Source organism: Carlito syrichta, unplaced genomic scaffold (genome assembly GCF_000164805.1).
Source record: "Carlito syrichta isolate Samal-C Ts95f unplaced genomic scaffold, Tarsius_syrichta-2.0.1 Scaffold314837, whole genome shotgun sequence".
Taxonomy (NCBI): Eukaryota; Metazoa; Chordata; class Mammalia; order Primates; family Tarsiidae; genus Carlito; species Carlito syrichta.
The window spans coordinates 775,742-791,995 of NW_007258933.1; the positions used below are offsets into that span (position 1 = coordinate 775,742).

At 49.0% G+C, this 16,254-nt stretch overlaps 1 protein-coding gene across 1 annotated transcript in view; it reads right to left on the reverse strand.

Moving 5' to 3' along the window:
• Positions 1-335: 335 nt before the first annotated feature.
• Positions 336-16,254, reverse strand: part of TENM4 (teneurin transmembrane protein 4) — a 231,963-nt gene continuing 216,044 nt past the window's right edge. The window contains exons 22-25 of the mRNA XM_008072062.1: positions 13,315-13,611; positions 10,279-11,893; positions 4,255-4,397; positions 336-1,360 (exon numbers count right to left, since the gene is read on the reverse strand). Coding sequence (XP_008070253.1) covers positions 602-1,360; positions 4,255-4,397; positions 10,279-11,893; positions 13,315-13,611 — 2,814 coding nt within the window. The 3' untranslated portion in view covers positions 336-601. The remainder of the gene's footprint in view (positions 1,361-4,254; positions 4,398-10,278; positions 11,894-13,314; positions 13,612-16,254) is intronic.

Sequence of the window (16,254 nt, forward strand, 5' to 3'; positions counted from 1 at the left end):
CTCTTCAGAGCAAGATGGAGCCACCTTTGGTCCTCTGGAGGCACAGAACACGGGGGAAAGACCCACTGCTGGTCTGCAAGAGCCTCGCCAGAGCCTCTGGTCCACAGACCCTCCTCCCGGCCTCCTTAGAGGGGCGTTGTACTGGCCTGGTACACTCTGCTCCCATCACTCCTGCCTGACCCCACTGAAGAAAGGGTTGCACATGAGACAAGTCAGCACAGACACTCGTGCCTCACATCACACTGGGTACTGAGGGACGGACGAGGACGCACCCTGGGAGACGCGTCTCAGAGGAGAAACGTACCCCAAACAACAAGGAAAAATCCTCAAGGAGAAAGGGAACAAAAGACAATAAAGTTTCATTGTGATCACACTACAGAAAAAAAATACCTTCTGTTCTTTGCAAAAAATGTGTGAAGGCCAAATTTGTGTTTTTCTTTTCTTAAAAAAAAGGATGTTGCATGAATTACAATGCAACCAGTATCTTTTTGTTTTCTGCACTTGTTAAAAAAAGGATTTTTTTAAAAGTACAACACAGTCAGGTATGCGGCCACAAAAGAGTAGCTGTCTTTGGCAAGAAGTCCAGGCCTTGGCCTCACTGTCACCTTCGGCCCATCTCGCTCTGTCTCATGAAGTGGATGTTGTTGGTGCTGTCCGACAGTTCTGGGTACTGCTCGACGGAGATCACAAAGAAGCCATCGTAGCCTTGCACCCGCCCTGTGCTCAGCACCTGCTGCTTCTCCCCCTCTGTCCAGGCCCTCAGGCCCTCCTCCCCTTCCCGCAATCTCTGCTGCTCGCGGGCCCACGCCTGGCGCACGGCCCTCTGCCGGGCCAGCTCCAGCACCCGCGCCTTCTCCTCATCCAGCGTCGTCCCGTAGCGGGTGTTCAAGCACAGTGCTCCGTACTGGAGCTGGATGTCTGTGTAGCGTCTAGTCCTGCCACTGAGCATCGTGTTGATCTGGGACACGGTGACATTGACTCCATTCTCCAGGGTTCGCCGGCCCCCGCTGAGGCCCAGGATGGCCAGGTCGCCTTCTGAAGGCCCTGGTTTCACAAAGTAGTGGGTGTCCACCCCGTCAATGGTGAAATGCAGGTTCTCTAGGTAGTGGGCATTGTTCAAGATGGCAGCGACCCTCCGCCCATCCTCATTGGCCACACTGATGATGTCTGTGGTCACTCGACCATCCTTCAAGGCAAACTTGACTCCCTTGCCAAAGACTGAGCCACTGGATGCAAACTTCTTAGTCTCTGGAGCCTGCTGGCAGCTGGTGATGGTGGAGCCATAGAGCTGGTCAAAGCGTTCTAGGGTGACAAAGGCCTTGAGCTGCTTCTGCACTTCACACTGCACCCCGAGGATAGACTGATGGGGGGAGATGAGGAGAGGGAGAGAGAGAGAGAGAGAGAGAGAGAGAGAGAGAGAGAGAGAGAGAGAGAGAATATGAATGAGAATGAGTTAGTGTGAGACAAAGGATCTGGAGAGTCAGCTTAAATAAGGAAGTCAAGTCCACATATACTTATTAACACACAGCATCTGACTTTACTGCGACCACCAGAATATTCAGCCTTCCTCCCTCCATCCATTCACCCAACCTTCTATTCAGAAACAATTCAGGGAACATCTAATCTGTGCCAGGTCCTTTTCTGAGCACTGGAGACCCCAAAATGAATCAGACATCACTGTTGCCCTTAAAGAACTCATCATTTAGTGGGGAAAGGCAGATATGATAGCAATAATCGCAGTCAAATGTGATCACTGAGTCTGAGAGGGGTAATTATAACAGCTATAGCTACCATGTCTTGATCTTTGAGCCAAACAGTTACCAATCACCATCTCATTTACCCTTCACAATGACTTTATGTAGTAAGTACTGTTGTAATTCCAAATTCTACGTCTAAGAAAACTAAGGCTCAAAAGAGCTGGTTAACTGGCTCACAGTCATACATCTAATAACAAGCAATACTCCACCCAGGTCTGTTTGGTGCTGGAGGCTCAGTTTCAAGGCTGCTGGAGAGGAAGGAGCAAACAAAGCTCAGAGACCCTCCTGAAGGAGGAGGAGGGTTTGAGGACAGGCTTGTGCCCAAGTTGGGGCTTGAAGACTGAGGGTGCCGTCAGATGGAGGAATGGCAGGAAATGCATCTTGGCAGGAAGGCATTACAGGGCGAGAAGTGGTTTATATTAACCCTCCTCTGCTTTCCTGCTCTTTGCCGTGTCCACACATAATTTCCAAGGAGGCCTCTGCCCCACATGGCTTCCTGGAGGCTCCTTGGGTGCACCTGCTCTTGGCTGCTTTGGGAGATAGGCTCGGCCAGCCAGCGTGGCGTACCACCTACCTGTCCCTCCCGAGGCTCGGGAGCTTGGGGGAAGCCATGCTCAGGAAGGCTCCAGGGCCTTCTCAGCAACTCAGGGAAATGGCTTTAGAAACAGGCCCATCGGCTTCTCGCTGGAATTAAGTCTTCTTTATAATTAATAGAACCCTGTCTGTGAACAATTATTTCCGAGAGTTTCACGAAAGCTGGAGTGCTCAACAACAAAGATCTCCGATGCTTGCCAAGGGCAGAAATCAATAATTCATTGACAGGAGAGGCTGGCAGACAGGCAGTCAGAGACAGGGGCTCTGTGTAGTGCGGAAGAAGCCTGGGGGGGGGGTGGGGGGTGGGAGTGGGGTGCGCTGCTGGCCTCAGCCCTGAACAGCAAATGCCAGGACAGCTGGGCAGAGCTGGGGGTGGCGGGGACCAGATATGGCTGGGCAGCTGATGGCAGCAGAAGGAGAATGGGCTCTGTGGCCAGGCAGGCTCAGGTTCTTACTACCTTCTGCTGCTTTCAAACCCTGGCTTCCTCATGTGTAAAATGGAGAGAGACACCTAACAACACATGGGCTGTTTACTTCTTTTAGCCACTTGTTTACTCCACAGAAGTTTCCGTGGGTCTCCTGTGACTAGCCCAAGTGCTGGGTGCCAAATGAGACTTGGGGCTTATAATCTAGTGGAGACAAGAAAGGAAACAGGAATTAAAATAGAGCGTGGGAGTGCTCTTTAAGAGGAAAACAGAGGGTGCCGCCAGAGCACAAGGGTGTGGAACATTCTCCAGAGCCTGCTGGAAGGAGACGGCTAAGCTTTGAGGCCTACAGGAATCAGCCTGGAATCAGAAATATGGATGCGAAAGTTTCCGACCACCAGCAGTATGCCATCTGGCAAGCCTGCCTTCCTCCTCCGTCTGTCGCCCCCTGGGCAGGGATCCCCTTGAAGGCTTGGTCTCCGCCTGACTCATCCCTGTGCTCACTGGGCACAGTATGGGGCTTGGCACCGAGTTGGCTTCCAGTAGAGAATTTATGAATGGGGTGAGGTGGGGGAAGCAATGAGCGAACGAATGCATGGAGTGGGTAGATGAGACTGTTTTTAAAGACCTTTCCAGCTATGGAATTCTGAGTCTTTGAAATTGGGTCACAAAAGGAAGACGAGAGAGAAATGCTGTCTGAGCTCCTACAGTACACCAGACACTGTGCTCAGTGAGATGGTACAGAACACACAGATGTGGGTTTGAATCCTGCTTGCCCCTTCCTGGCCTTGTGGCACCGGGAAAGCCCCGGGCATAAGTCTGTGAGGTGAGATGGTGCATGCAGAAGCCTTCACAGAGGCCAGGTGTGTTGATGTGCTCAGAAAAGGCCACAGTTGTTTTTGGAACACAGCTTCTCTGCTTACACTTTTTTTTTTTGAGTTGGAGTCTCACTCTGTCGCCCAGACTGGAGTGCAGTGGCCGCTCCTGGCCACCGCAGCCTCGACCTGCTGGGCTCCGGCGATCCTTCCACCTCAGCCTTCCAAGTAGCCGGAACTACAGGTGTGCGCTACCACGCCTGGCTAATATTTGATTTATTATAGAGATGAGGTCTCGCCTGCCCAGGCGGGTCTCGAACCCGCAGGCTCAGGCAATCCACTCACCTCAGCCTCCCAAAGTGCGGGATTACAGGCTGAGCCTCTGAGTCCGGCTCTGCTTGCACTTTTAATCTGGACAAAGCACTTTTCATTTTTGTGAAACTCCAAGCTCAGGGTAGCACAGAGCTCCTGAATGCACTCATGTCTGTGTGCGTCACAGCTGGATCCCCAGCCGTGTGCCTTGTGGTGGGGTTAGCAAGTAGCTGCTGAGCAGTTCCTGTGGGTACCGTGACCGTGGAGGCACCACACCAGCTTCCATCATGGGCCCAAGCCCTCTGTCATATCTGAGTGACCTGAGGTGTGGCAGCCATGCATGCAAATTACCTTGCTGTTGTCCCACTCCTGGGTTTTCATGTGTGTGTGGACGAGCTCGTAGGAGGGCTCTATGGCATCCATATCTGGCTTGGGGTAGCCAGGGATCACGTTGTGCAGCTGGAATCCGAAGGTGAGCAGCCAGCTGTTGACATCTGGTGGGAGAGAAGCAGAAATATCCCCGAGCATAAGTGGACCTCAGAGGAGACTCTTCCCAATCATGCAGCCCAGAGACAGGCTCAGGGGTGGTGAGGGTGTGGGGCTGGCGGGAGAGCCAGCTGCCTCACACGCTTCAGAAAACGGCTCCACTTTGTGAAAGCCAGATGTACTCCTCCAGCCTGGCAATCTCCCTCCCAGGCATATACCCAGGAGTGATGAAGCTGAAAGGGAACCTAGGCTTCAGGCTTCCCTCTTCTCTCGCTTCGACACCCAGGACCTCCAGCTTGACACCCGGGGGACTATTGATGATGAAGATCCCCTACTTCCACCCCAACACTGACGAGAAACACTTGCTAAAAACATCAAAAGGGAAGATTTTAATGGCTGACTTGCAAAGAAACAAACTCCCCCTCCTCTCCTAATGCTCTTTGCAGTGATCAGAGCCTCAGGGCCAAAGTGCCACTGGGCATGGAGATGGCCTTGAGGTCAAGGAATGCCCTCCCACTTTCTGCCTGTTATTTACTCTGACAGCCCAAGGAAGTCACTCAGCCTCCTGAGCCTTCATTGTCTTTACACTGGGCTTGCAGATCTAGTCCCACAGGCATGAGATTAATTGACTTTATAAAACTCCCTGATGTTACTAATGATAAAATATCAGGTGTGGGGTAGACAGGATTTTGCCATGAGCATTTGGCTAACAGAAGAATGAAATCAGGAAGCCAAGACATGAGGCAAAGAAATAGGGCTGAGGGTGAGCCACAGTCACGCGACAGTGTGGCAGAGCACCTTTAATGGGCCCGGGGATGTATCACACACCCTCCTCTTCACACTCAGGACCTGAAGGGGGGATAAGACATAGGCTTGAATAACTGTGATACAAGGAAAAAGTGGCTGGCAAGTCCACATACAGAAGGTGGCATTCAAGCCAGACACTGAAAACCGAGAGGGGGAGGAGGGAGGGAGGGGAGCGGGGGGAGAGAGAGAGAGAGAGAGAGAGATTGAGAGAGATTGAGAGAGAGAGAGAGAGAGAGAGAGAGAGAGAGAGAGAGATAGAGATTGACTGATTCACCGCTTGGGATAGGTAGCTGAAGATGCTAAAGCATTGGTCGACCACAGACTAAGAATCCAAGTCTGGGGGCGGGGGCAGGATTTTGAGTTGAGCCTCAAGGACCAGGCCTGATTCTGGCTTCTTTCCGATGGAGACAGATCCCTAGGTCAGAGAGTTTCTAGGTTCCAGGCATAGGTGGAATTACCCTCTCCTACCACCCATGGGTTCATCCCAGTGGTGGGAGTGTCCTGCATCCCTGTCACCACTGGTCCCATGTTTCTCTCCCGTTCAAGAGCCTCATGCTTGCCTTTCTTTTTATTTTGTTTTACTCTTTTGTTATCCCTGGGTTTGCAACTGGTGGCACTGAAGTGGAATGGGCAGCTTGGAAGCCCAGGTTCTGCTTCTTGCTTCAGCCTTACCAGGCAAGATCATAGAAGGGAAAGAACATGGTAGCCGAGGCAAGACAAACTCAGGTCCAAATTCTCACTCCCTGGCTTACAAATCGTATGAACTCAGACAGCTGATTTAACCCCTGAGTTTTAGTTTCCTTGTGTGCATATTGACAGTAGAAGCGGTTTTAACCATTCTTCTGTGGAGAAGAATACTAATAGCTTACCATTTGGGGGTAGTTATCTTGTGGCAGGAGCTGTTCTAAACTTGTGCAAATGACTGGAATTAATACATTCTGAGGACTCTAGATCAGTGCCTGGTTCCCAGGTTTTCCCTATCTTCTCCAACCCAGGCTTCCACATCCTGGGGCCTCCGTCTTCTCATTTGTAACAGAAGGGCTTGCACCAACTTTTCTCCGAAGTCCCTTTCCTCACTGAGTTTTTAAGAGTCTTTGATTCTATGCAACTTGGCAGATGGTTCTTTGGGAAATTAAAACAAACAGAAGCGGGGGAGGAGGAATATACCATACACAGCCATTTTGCCTGAGGCTAAGAACTTGCATCTGAATTTACAGTAGTGAAGGAAAGCTTCTATGAGGAATACTGCAAATTCTCAGGAAACTCAGGGACTGAGAAGAGGGTTGGGCCTTAATTACAAGTGATGGAAGGTAGGAAACGTTCCTATTATGCCTTTAGGAAAAATGCTGAAAATGGATTTATTCATGGGATTTTCTACAGAGCTTTTTCTGAAGAGTAGGGAATTTTACACTTCCTTCTTACCAGTCGAGGTTGACATTCCCCTCAAGTTAAGATGCTCCTCTTTACCCATCCATCCCAGACTTCAGCGCTGCCACTGGACAGTGATGAACTGTAAGCAATAATAATCCCTTTCACGTATGCACAGCTGTGTTATTTACAAAGTGTACCTGACTCCAAGAACCAGGGTTTTGGAGTCAGAGCAGAGTTCCAATGCAACCTTGCCACTTTTAATTTACTTTAGCTCACTTTCCTCCTCTGTAAATCGGGACGGTGACCCCACTTAAGAGACATCCAGTGAAATTAATGCAATGATGTACACACTATATCTGTGGTGAACATTTTTTTGATCTCTTCCCAGCATCCCGTTCTACCTTTTCTCTCCTTTTTGGGGTAGTCTTTAGGGAATCTGACTCCACCTAAGGAGTTAGCAATAAAGCATATGACTTAGGCTGAGTCAGTCAGTGCATTCTATCTCTCCAGCCATAGTGAGTGCTTCAGGGATTGTCATGTGACCTAATCCAACTGGATTATATCTCAGGAAGAAGATACAATCCAACTGGATTATATCTCAGGAAGAAATTTTTTGGGAAAAAGATGATCTTTTCTGTTTGTGTTGCTGGATGTGAATGAAGAGTCATGTAGCCTACATGGAAGCTAAAAGGTAAGGTTCAGTGAGAATTAGTAGTATCTTGGTTCTTATTAGGGGTTGAACTTCTTTTTTAATCTGCTTAAAACTTGACTGTTTATATAAAACCTCTCTTTTGCACACTACCGTTTTTCAAACTGTGGGATATGACCCACTATGTAGTAAAATCAATTTTGTGGGTCATGACCAGCATTTTTATTGAAGTGGAAGAGAACAAATTAGAAAATATTAGTGCATGACACTTAAGTATTCTTTTGTAAATCCTTTGTTTTGGTGTTTTACTGCAATGTGAAATATTTTTCTTATGGTGGGCTCATAGTCAAAGACATTTAGGAAAGCTGTGTTGGACCTTGTGACCTACGAAGGTGAGCACTATGCCTGACTCCCCTCCAGAACCTTAGTACAGGGCTGCCACAGAGTAAGTATAAGTAATATAATATTTGCTGGGTTTAACTGACTGGAAGATAGAACCGAAACCAAAAGTGTTAGGTACCCATTGGATGATTGGTTGCTTTGTAAAAACTAGATTTGTTCGAGACCACCCTGGGCAACTTGGCTAGACTGCAGCTCTACAAAAAAAAAAAAAAAAGTAAAAAAGTTAGCCAGGATTTGTGGCACATGCTGGTAGTTCTAGCTACTTCAAAGGCTGAGGCAGAAGAATTTCTTGAGCCCAGCAGGTCGAGGCTGCAGTAGCTGTGAGTGTGCCACTGCACTCCAGCCTGGGTGACAGAGTGAGACTCTGACTCAAAACAAAACAAACAACAACAAAAAAAATCCAGCTGGATGTGGAGACTAGATTGTAGTGGAAGGTGTTATAGAGTCCAGCTCCATGGTCTACACCTGTGTGACTCTGGGCAAGCACTTCCTCACCTGGAGCCTCTTGGCAGATGTCTCGTCTGCAGCATGGAGAGCATGACAGTGATCTCACAGAGCCGTTGTGAAGGTTAACGGAGATCATATCTGCCAAGTGCTTAGCACAGAGTAGTTAGTCATGTTAGTGCTATTCTGGAAGAAGACCATATGTAGATGGTGGTATATAAAGAAAAAGGGGGGAGGGAGGAATATTTTGGCAAGCCGCAACAATTTTTTTGATAGAAAAGTACATTTCCTATTGCACCATTTTTTTTCAGCTACAGTAACCTGCCAAGACATCTCACAGGAAACTCACTGGAGGGTGAGGCAGGGTGTATGCTTATTGAAGACAGATGTAATGGAAATGTCATCTCAATCTGTCAAGTTTCTCTAGAGCGAGCAGCCAAGTTGAGCATGGGGAAGGCTGTGAAACACTGCTAGGAGATTCATGTTTATCCACAGACCCCAAGTATGTTTTTATCACACCTGTCGACCACCTTGTTCTCCCTTCTTCTTCATGCTTGGGACTCCTGCTCTCAACGTCACAACATGAAACTCTTTCTTGAAAAAGGAATCTTTCTGTTGCTGTCAGCAGAAACAGGGTCCAGACAAGACCACCAAATTTGGGGGCCAAAAACCCACATCTGTAAGGGGCACTCAGGTGAGCTCACAAGTTGGCCTCTCTGTGCTCCTGTATGTGCTGCTGCCTCCTCTACCTGGAGTGTGGTTCTCAGAAGCCAGCCTCAGATGTCAGCAGCTCTGTGCCGCCTTCCCAGAACTCCCTGGGAGAGCAGGCTGCACCTCCCCTGTGCTTCAGTGGCCATCTGTGCAAAACTTCGTCATCAGGGCCTCCCCACTGGACAGCAACTGCCTTTCTCTCCTCTTACAGTGAGAATTCCTGGAGGGCAGGGATCATCTTTCTATTCCCAGTGCCTAAGACAGTGGCTGCAGAGGGGAGGCACTGGGGGATAAAGGAAACAGCTATAAAAGAGGGGGCAAGAGGACTGAGTCACAAGACAAAAGGAGAGAGAGACGACTGGGCTTGCAAGTTGGAATGTGTCCGTTTTTCGCCCATCACAAACTCTTTTCTATAAAAGTGTGTGGGCTTTCCTCAGACCCAGGGCCACTCTTACTGCTAAGGTCTCTGTGGTTAGTTAACCTGGGGCTAGTGCTTACTGGGAGGGCTGTGGCTGCCAGAGACACCTCTGTTTGTGGACCTATGGGGCACTTTATACTCAAGCTGGTTTCACAGTGGTGGAAGGCAGAGCTCACTTTTTAAATCAAAAGGCAAAGGAAAGGGAACCAACATGAACCAGGCACTGTGCCAGGTACCTCATAAAATGCATCTCATTCTACGCTTGCAATCACCCTCCTAGGTAGGTGCTTGTTTCTATTTGTTCCATGTGTTCTTTTCCCCTTTCCCCTCTTTTCCTGCCCTCTTTGGATTCCATATTTTCTAGTCTTCCATTTTTTCTCCATTGTTGGCGTACAAGCTATTCCTCTGTTTTAGTTTTTATCTTCTTAGTGGTTGCTTTAGGGTTTATGTTTATTTAACTTATCAGAGTAGAGGTAGATATTCTAACTTCAATTTACAGACCAGTAACTGGGATTTCAGGGCAGTTAATTAATTTTGTAACATATCATAGCTTTGAAATGGTGGATTCTTCACTGTTCTGTCTGGCTCCAAAGTCTGAATCTTCTGTTACATACTCCTAAATTGGGAACTGTATTTTTTCCCCCTATACTTTAACCCAACTTATCAGGGACTCATAAACACCTTGGTCTCTGTGTCACAAACTCCTAAAGTGCAATCCAAAGGATGTATCAAGTGAGATATTAGGATTTCATGCTGGAAAAAAGGGTTTCATGGTCAAGTAAGCTTGGGAAATAGTGGGTAAATATATAAAACAGTTCCCTTTCCAGGACTTCTCAGAGCTTTTCATAAACTGAAATGTATTATGAAAACATAATAATGGTGGCGGCCCTGACAAATTTATTTGATGCCAGAACCATTGTTTCCCAGGATATTATCTGATCTAGTGTTTCTTCAAATGAACTTTGGACAATGCTGCTCTAAGAAAAAAATCAACGTGTTCTGTTACCTCATGCCAACCTTCTCAAGGAAGACAGGTGGCTAGAGCAATTTAAGGGGTCCCACCCCCTGAGTGTGCCCCCGTCCTCACCTGTCATGAAGCACTTGATGTCCTGAGAATTGCTGATGGGGTTGTTATTTTTAAACATGTATAGGTTAAAAGGCATGATGTTGCTGCTACTAAGATGCTTCCACAGCTCGTGGTCTGGGCTGGTCCAGCGTCCGGCCAGCACGTCATAATCCCGTCGGCCCATGTGCACGAGCTTGGTGAGTGGGTCATAGAGGCCACCGTGGTAGCCGATGACGACCTGGAAGTTGGGGTTGGTGTCCATGTAGATCTCCCCGTAGGCTGTGTACAGGAGCTGCTTGATCATCAAGCCTGTGCCACTGAAGACAGCAAGAGGGGTCCCGATGTTGTCGCAAGCTATGTAAAACTCGTCACCGCTGCTCAGCTCCATGGCAAAGAGGTGTCCTTGCAGGTCGTAGTAGAGAGATGTGATCTCAGAGCTGGAGTGGTTGTAGAGATGGGTGACCTTGGTGGGGTTGGACAGGTCTGCATAGAAGAACTGCAGGTGGTGGCTGTGGCTGCTCTTGCTGGATACCCGCCGCCCCAGGCCATCATAGCGGTATCTGACGCTCCAGCCACCGGCCCGGTTGTAGGCCTTGATGAGCAGGCCAGCTGAGTTGTACTCGAAGACGTCGCTGCCCCGCTGCCTCAGGAAGCCATCCTCGTCCATCTTGTATTGCACGTCCCCCAGCCTAGTGATGCGGTCACGGAGGTCGTACCGTAGCGGGGTGAGCCGTGCACTATTCCCAGGGCTCAGTAAGTGCAGGTTCCCATTGAGGTCATAGCTATAGCGCCAGAGGGGCTTGTCATTGATGGAGACTGTCTGCAGCTGGCCATCAGCATCATACTCGTAGGAGTAGCGGGTGGTGTTGGCATAGGGTCCCACCTTCAGCTCCTTCTTCACCACTCGCCCCATGTTATCATACTGGACTGTCATCCAGTACATGAGTGAGCGGAAAATCTCATATTGCACTTCTTTCATCCTGCCATACGCATCAAAGTGCTTGGTGTGGGTCATGACTGCTGTGGTGATGATCTGGTTAATGTCATAGTAGATGACGCCAAACTTCCCAAACTGCTCTGTCTTGCCTGACACGTCATCATAGCGATAGAGATCGATGGGCAGCGGGGTCTCGTTGATCACAGCCTGCATGCTGGTCACTCGGAAGCTGTTGTCATAGTTGTAGTCAAAACGAGCGTTGACCATGCCTTCCTCAGTGAAGCGGAAGATCTGCCGGTCGATCAGAGGCCCAATCTGACGGTAGCGGATGGTGCAGGTGAAGCCCTCGTTCTGCAGGTTGATGGTCTTCAGCATGCCGGCTGTCTCGTCATAGGTGAAGCTCACTTTGGTGGTGTCGTACAGCGTCTCAGCCAGCTTCGACAACTTGCCATACTTGTATATCACCCTGCGGCCGGTGCCCAGGTAGAAGGTGTGAAGGAGCTGCCCATCCTCCGTGAAGTCCTGTATGACTGAGGCATTGCCCTCGGGGGGCTGGTAGATGTTCCTGTAGTAGCCCACTGAGCGGATGGTCTCTAGCGTCTGCCGGGCCACGTTGGGCATTGTCACAGAGGAGAGGCGGTCGTTCTTGTCGAACTCAAAGATATACTGCCTCTGGCTGTGAAGGAGCAGCACCATGGACTGAAGGGAGAGGAAAACCAACAGATGTGAGGAGGGTGGTGAGAAGGAACGTGGTCAATGCACCCAAGACCTAAAGGAAAGGAATGAACGTCCAAAGAAACTGGGTTCTCCTGGGTTGTGCCTCGACCAGAGCTTTCCAGCTGGAGTGCCACAAGGTCCTGCAAAGAGGTTACAGATGAGGCATTCATCTGTAATGATGAGGCAATCTCTTAGCCCTTGGCCCTTGCAGGGCCCAGTGCCCCACACCCTCAGGCCATTTGCTTTCCTGTTGTGAGCACTCTTGTGTGTTTGCCCCTTCATGTGGTACAGACATGGTCACTTTTGTGTGTGATGGGGTGTGAGAAAGGTTGGAAAGCACTGGCCAGGAGTACTACATCAGCCTCCCTCCTGGTTCCTGCTCCAGATGTCTCAAATCAGTCTTCCCACTCAAGCAAGAATGAGCTTCCTCAAATACTCTGACAATGTCTTTTGCCTGCTAAACAGCTTCTCTTGTCTCCCTGTGGCTTACAGCATAAAGACCATGTTTGGGAAGGACATTTAAGGCTTCACACAATCATTTATGTAGTAAATGCCCACCCTGGGATGGGCAGACTGTGATGGGGATGGAAGAACCTGCTTCCCAACAACGGACGTATTGTGCTGCCCTGGGAAAGTCCTTTCCTTCTCTGGATTTGGCTGACCTCCAAGGCCTCTTTCTTAGTACGACCACAGAAGGATATTCCCCCAACAAGGGCAGGAGAGACTTACCTCAGAGCAAGCAGAGCCTGGGCCCTGGATAAGCGACCAGGAGCAGGAAACCAAGCAGGGATCTGTGCACTAGAATTGGTGCATGAGGCGCACCCCTTTTCAGGAAAACGTCAGCTGATAACGGACCTAGAGGCTTCTAGGCATCAAAGCTACCATTTTCTCTTGTTTGGGACCAACTTTTGATTTTAGGTCATTTTGATTCTTAGCCCCTGAGATGAAAATAATTCTGACCCGAAGCGGAGGGGATTTAGTAAGGCCACGCCCAGCACTTGAAGCCCAGGTCTAAGCACCTCCTGCCTAAGTACTGCTCTCTAGGCTTCTGCCTGGTTCTCCAAGCCCAGATTATACCATGTGCCCCAGACCTGAGAGCAGGCCCTTGCCCTGAGTCCTGATCTGTAAGACCATTAAGTGCTTGGGCCAGCTCCCAGTTCCACAATGTCAGGCAGGTCTTTCATATTCTCCTGCACTGGGACCCCACCTGTCACTCCATCACCAGGATCCCTCCAAGATGCCCTGGCCCTCTGTGGCACGTTTCCCAGAACCTTTCCTTTTGGAGACCACATGAGTCTGATCTTTCCTACTGAGGCCAGCAGGCTGGGCCTGACAATGGGTTGAGCTACAGTGACAGACCTTCTGTAAGGCAAGGCCAGTGACAGAAGGAGACAGACACCTGCCTTCTCTAAGTATGTGTAGCTCCACGTCTTCCCATCAGCAAAGATCCTGGATGTGATGCGCCCTGCCTGGTCGTATTCCATTCTCTCAGACATGATGCCCCTCTGGATACCGGCAATGTGGCCCCCCGGAGAGTATGTCACATTGACACCATTCAGCCTGCTGCTGGGTGACCAGAGGCTGGGCCGCCCCGCTTGGTCATACAGGATCCGAAGGGTGAACTTGCGGTGGTCATCGTAGATCTTCTCTGTGCGTGTTACACGGTCAAAATCCAGAGACAGGAGGTTCCGGTTGTGAACCTGGAGAAAGGGTCAGGAGGAAAGAGGAAATTAAAATGGACAATGAGAACTTTGGTCTGATGGCCAATGTAGCTCTTGCTGTGCTGAGAAGTCCCTAAGCAGAGGAGGTGGCCCAGATCCTGTGCAGCAAGAGACGTGGGTTTGAGTCCTGGCTTTGTCATTTGTCAGCTCTATGAAGTTTCCTCATCTGTAAATGGGAACAGTAATGCTAACTGCACAGGGCTATTGTGAGGGTAAAGATAATGCAGATGTTGAGAAATAGCAGCTGTGACTGAAGAGGACCCATGTGATTTTCTAAGGTGATTCTTCTTAAAAAGGAGCCACCAAGTGAGCCCAGCAAATAATGTCTGACCCATCTCTCCTATGCCAGACACTGAGGAGACCAGAGAGAAGGGAAAGGAAGGGCTTTGCTCTAGGTCTCGTGGCTGAGTCTGGACTTGACGTTCACCACTGTGACATGCCTAGTGATCCTCTGAGCAAGTTCTAGCTTTCTGGGGGCTCTGGACTTCCTGTCATCTCTGGGGTCTCTCCTGCTCTTGCCAACACAATTGAAGCTTTTTAGACACTGCAGTCAGTACCCAAGATATTGCCTTCTTCCTGGAGGTGCTGGGAGGCAGTGGGTGTGTGAGTCTGGGGTGGCTTCTCTGGCTGCAGGCTGGGGACATGGTCATGGCTTTGGGACATTTTGCCTTTGCCTCCAGGATTGGGAGCCCCTTGTATACTCTCTACTGGGGCTGCTAGGTCAGCACACAGTTCGATTTTCTTTCAGAGTTAGAAATACAGAGATCCCACAGAGGTAGCAGTAAGTCAGGGTTTTCATATTTTAATGAAGAAATTTAGAGTCTGTTTCTGTATTTGGATCCATCCCATGGGCTGCCCCTGAAACACTCCTTGGTACTCTGAAGCTAAAATCCTGGCTCCTGCTCATTGGTGCCTGACCTGATGGGGCATTTGGGCAGATTTTCCATCTTTCTACTACTCACTGGTTAAGCTTGACAAGTAGTAAGGAAGACCCAAGAGTAAAGCAGATAATTAGGTCACATGATGCAAAATGGCACATGTGGATCCTCCGAAAGGCCCTCTGGGTCTTTTTAAAAAAATGGTCCAGGTCTAGGAATTAAGGCCAGTATTTCAGCTTAAACTTCATGACCAACTTTTCTGTGTGACTCTGGGCAAATGTCTTCCCCTCTCTGAGTCTCAGTTTCTTCTTCATATAACAGAATTGTGAGAATTTTAAAAATTTAAGTAAATTACCTTGTGGAATGCTGGACCATAGAAAGTACTGAATAAATGAATGGAATTATTTTCATTAAGCGACAGCAAGTGATCATGGTTGTTCTCAGAGGAAGGAGAGGCATGTGTGTCTCCCCCTTCTCTCATACAAATTCTAAGGCCTTGAAGATAAAGATTTATAATGATGATGGCAAGATGACTTTAGTTGTGAATAGCCTAGTTATAATAAGGTTGCCTTCCCTGGGGTAATCAAACACAATTGCAGAAGCAAAAACAGTGTGGCAGATAATTCCCGTGAAAAATCAGAGGCATTGGAGGCTGAAGCTATGTTCTTTGCAAAGAGGGCAAAGGAACATTCACGGGCTGTGCTACACAACTGTGGGGGCCTTTTTAAAGCATCTTTTGGAAGGTCCCACTGTGACTACCCCCAGGGTGGTGCCACCCAGCCAGCTGTCCTCTTCATCCGCTGGAGGATCCCTGGAAAAAAGGAGCTGCACCTTCATGACAAAATTAAAATTAAATCAAGAAGCTCACGGGGGAACCGCCTAATGCCTCCTGTACTCGGCAGTGGCGGCAATGAGATTATTTTACATCTTTCTTTATTAAAAAAGTTCCCAGTTGTATAAAAAATGAGCTCCATTATGGGGTGGTACACCCAGCTTACATTCTAATTCCACAAGCTGCCACTGTGGGTGGCCATTTATTTTGGGAGGACACGTAGATGTGGTCACCCGACCGGAGCATCATCAATCTCAGGCAGGGAAAGGGACCAATTAAAGCCTGGGAAACTTTTGGTCCAGTTCACACAGCAGAGGGGAAATCCTAATAGTACTAATTGCTCCTGTTTACTGAGCACCTGGGGCCTACCAGCACTGTGCTAGGTGCTTTGAATATATTAACTTGTTTCTGCATGGGCTCAGAGGAGTTTCTCAAGGCTACATACACAGCTCAGGCAGGCATCAAACTCAGGTGAAACTTTCCATGAGGACACTGCCTCAGATGGGCATGAAGGGCTCTTTGAGAATTCAGATGGGGCTAAGTGAGGCCACAGAGGTCAAAGACAGCTCGGCCTTCCTCTGGGAACTAGTGGGAGGCTGGTTCCCACATCAGAGAGTTACTAGAGTTCTTGGCCGAGTGCTTGGTTGTTAAGGGAGGGAGAAAGCCTGGTTTTTTGGTTCTAGATGTATGACACTGGACAAGTCATTTAATGTTTCTTTATCTGTTGTGGGCCTTTTTCTGGTCTTTTGCTCTGCCTAGCTATGTGACGCTGAAAAATATCACTTACCCTCTTTGAACCTTGGTTGCCCCACATGTAAAAGAGGAGTTTAAATAAACGTTCTAGCCAGGCTCAGTGGCTCAGCCTGTAATCCTGCACCTTTGGGAGGCTGAGGTGAGTGGATTGCCTGAGCC